The following is a 3301-nucleotide window of genomic DNA, read 5'->3' as shown; positions in this document are numbered from 1 at the left end:
TGGGATCAGACAGACCTCATTTATCATATCATTGTCATAAAAATTTTTTTTTAAATTAAAAGAAAAAAAAAATCCTACCTGAGATTGCATGTTTGGGAAACACTGAGCTAAACAAAAATAATTCAAGCTTTTTTTTTTTTTTTTTTTTTTTTGGTTTTAGTGGCAAGACTTCCTATAGCCCTTAAAGTGTTAATACATACTGTGACTTACCCAAGGCCAGCACTGATACCTTATGTAGCTTATCCCAAATTTGATTATGAAATCTTTTAAAACACAGATAATCTCCAGACATTACTGTTTCTTGGAACACACTAGGAAAAGGTAAAAGTTTTCTTAAAATTTTACATGTATAATTTTTACACTATTCATATTCTTCATCTTATAGTTATTTGTATATTTCTCTTACAAATATTCCCATTTTAGCTTTTCACATAAGGTCTTGAAAATAGCAGGTACTTGCTGAACTGAAAATCACATAATTTTAGTACAGGTTCATGGTCTGGAACACTATTTGGGAATTGGGGAAAGCTAGTTTGCGCCTACTTTCAGTAGCTTTTCTGCAGTCCTGTTTATACCATAGCATCCTGGGCTATCTCTTTCAGGCTAGGAAAATAAGTACCCTGATGCTGGCAAAAAAAAAAAAAAAAAAAATCATGTTAACATGGGGTTAGATATATTTTCTTTACAAATCACTTTATTGGAGGAACAGTACGATAGGAGAAGAATATAAAGATGGAGGTGAATTTTAAGGGCAAGAAAGCAGGAGACAGCTGACTCCTGGTCTTGAGACTGAGTGGGCTGTGGGGAAGGCAGCCTGCGATTTAGTTCTGCTTGTTTTCATTTCCAAGGGTATGTTTGTCAAAAAGGTACTCGGCCAGGCCAGAATCCGGGGCACCCATCTTAACTAAGTTGTGCACATGGTTACCTAGTTCTTTGATAGCCTTCACCTGCTCGTTCAGGTAGTGGGTTTCCAGGAAGTCGCACAAATGGGGGTCACCTTTGTCTGAGGCCAGAGTGTGCAATTCCAGCAACGACTGGTTCACATTCTTTTCCAAGAGTAGAGCGCACTCCATGGCATGCAGCCCGTTTTCCCAGTCGTCCTGGTCTGGCTTTTTGATGTCCCGCAGGCAGATCCGTCCTCCTCTCTGGTTCTGTAGTCTCATCAGCTTCTCCGCGTGCTCCGTCTCCTCCCGGGACTGGCGAAGGAAATACCTGGAGAAGTTGTTTAAGGCAACGTCATCTCTGGAAAAGTAATAGGCCATGGACAAGTACACGTAGGATGCATAGAGCTCGAGGTTGATCTGGCGGTTGATGGCGGCCTCGGAGTCCGGGTGGAAGTTCTGGCGCACCCGGGATGGAGCAGCGGCGGGCCCGGCCGGGCCCCGAGAGGAGGCGGCAGAGGCCCGCGGACGGCTGAGGGCTGCTGGCTTGAGGCCCGAGGGGATCCCGGGGACCCAGCGCGGTGGGAGCTCGAGGCCGCGGCGGGCGCTGCGCAGGGACCCCAGCGAAGGTCTCGTGTGCTTGCAGAGGAACCAGAAACAGGACAGCATGGCTCCTCCTCTTCGGAAGTGGGGAAACTGAGGCCAGGCGGGCTCCGCGCGCCGTCGGGCGCTGGGGGCGTTAGGTCGGAATCAGAACGCGGCCCTTGGCGACGGCGACTGCGTCACACGCCCGTCCCTTCCAGAGGCGCGAGGTTCTGCGCGGAGGGCGGATGCGCGGGGACGTTGGCCTCTGGGACAGGCCGACCAGGCGGATGACAGTGACACGACTCCGTTTACCTAAACGTTCGCCCCGTCGTCTACGCAAGATTTCTGCTCTTGGGAGGTTGTCATATGTTAAAAAAGCTGTCGAAAGAGTAGGCTCTGTGAGTCGCCAAGAAGGGACGGAGCTTTACTTGCCACTCTTCTCTGACCGGTTACTGTCCAAGACCAAGGGGTGGGGAGGCGAGGCAGTGAGTGACAGGGAGACAAATGTCACCATCAGCTCATCCGTGGAAGGAAAGGTCCCCATCCGGGGCAGGTGTTGATCAATTGACTTCCTGGTTATTTCAACTCATTGAAGTATGAAAATAATTGCCAGTATAGGGCGCAAACTTTCAAAGGTCTATAACAAGACTGCTTTATTTTAAAACACATGCATATTTTATACTTAAATATAAACAGTGTCTTCATTGAAAACAAATCAGGTACTGTAGAAAGTGAAAAGTGGGAAGAATATACAAACCGCCTCCAAACTTGACGTGACTGTCCCGTCTTACGTTAATGCACAGATAGGTATTTTTAAAAGCGCAACTTTTAAAAACAATTTTTAAATAGCATTTAGTCTTAAAAGAATATATATATAGTTGTAAGGTATTGAGAAAATGAGGATGAGCTCACAGAAGAAAATTCAGAACATCCCTAATTCTTCCTCTACCCAGAGATAATCATTGTCAAAACGTTGATGGTAATTCTCACAGATTAAAATAATAATATTAATGAAAAATATATATCACAGACACACAGAAGTCAATATATACATTTAACAGCTATATAGAAATATAATTGACATACAATAAACTGCTTAAAGTGTACAATTTAATAGGGCTTGCTATATGTATACATTGGCGAAACCATCACCAAAATTATCATAATGGACACAGTCTTCCCCCTGCAAAGTTTCCTCACGTCTCTTTGTATTTTGTAGTCTCTCCTTTCTGCCCCTCTCTGCCCCATCCCAACCCACTGATCTGCTTTTCTTCACTATATAGATTAGTTTGCATTTTCTAGAATTTCATGTAAATAGAATCAACAGTATGTACTATTTTTTGCCTGCTTTCTTTCAGAGCATAATTATTTTGAGATCCATCCATGTCGTGGCCTGTGTCGGTTCCTTTTATTGCTGAGTAGTATTCCATTGTATAAATATACCAAAATTTGTTTATCCCTTCAATTGCTGATGGACATTTTGGTTGTTCACAGATTTTTGGCTATTAAAATAAAGCTGTTATGGGCATTATTTCTGTACAAGTCTGTACAGTCAAATGCTCTCATTTCTCTTGGGTAAATACCTGTTAGTGGAATGGCCAGATCATATGTTAAGTGTGTGTTCAACTTTTTAAGAAACTTTCAAATTGTTTTCTGAAGTGGTTGTACCATTTCACATTTTCATCAGCAGTGTGTTAAAGTTCAAGCTCCTTCACATCTTCGCCAACAGTTGCTATTTATAAGTATTTTAATTTTAGCTTGAAAGTAAAATTTTTAATTTTATCCGTTCTAGTCCTGGCATTTCATTGTTTTTAATTTCCATTCCCATAATGATT

At 42.7% G+C, this 3301-nt stretch overlaps 1 protein-coding gene across 1 annotated transcript; it reads right to left on the bottom strand.

The window, feature by feature from the left end:
* Positions 1-821: 821 nt before the first annotated feature.
* Positions 822-1550, bottom strand: FTMT (ferritin mitochondrial). Its single transcript, XM_063084201.1, has one exon. The coding sequence runs from the start codon at positions 1548-1550 to the stop codon at positions 822-824; it is 729 nt and encodes a 242-aa protein (XP_062940271.1).
* Positions 1551-3301: the final 1751 nt, after the last annotated feature.

Source organism: Cynocephalus volans, chromosome 2 (genome assembly GCF_027409185.1).
Source record: "Cynocephalus volans isolate mCynVol1 chromosome 2, mCynVol1.pri, whole genome shotgun sequence".
Taxonomy (NCBI): domain Eukaryota; kingdom Metazoa; phylum Chordata; class Mammalia; order Dermoptera; family Cynocephalidae; genus Cynocephalus; species Cynocephalus volans.
The sequence above is the reverse complement of the archived record's forward strand: the minus strand, read 5'-3'. Positions and strand labels throughout refer to the sequence as shown.

Bases quoted from the DNA above. Each gene is read 5' to 3' on its own strand.
- FTMT (XM_063084201.1), bottom strand. From the start codon at position 1,550: ATGCTGTCCTGTTTCTGGTTCCTCTGCAAGCACACGAGACCTTCGCTG.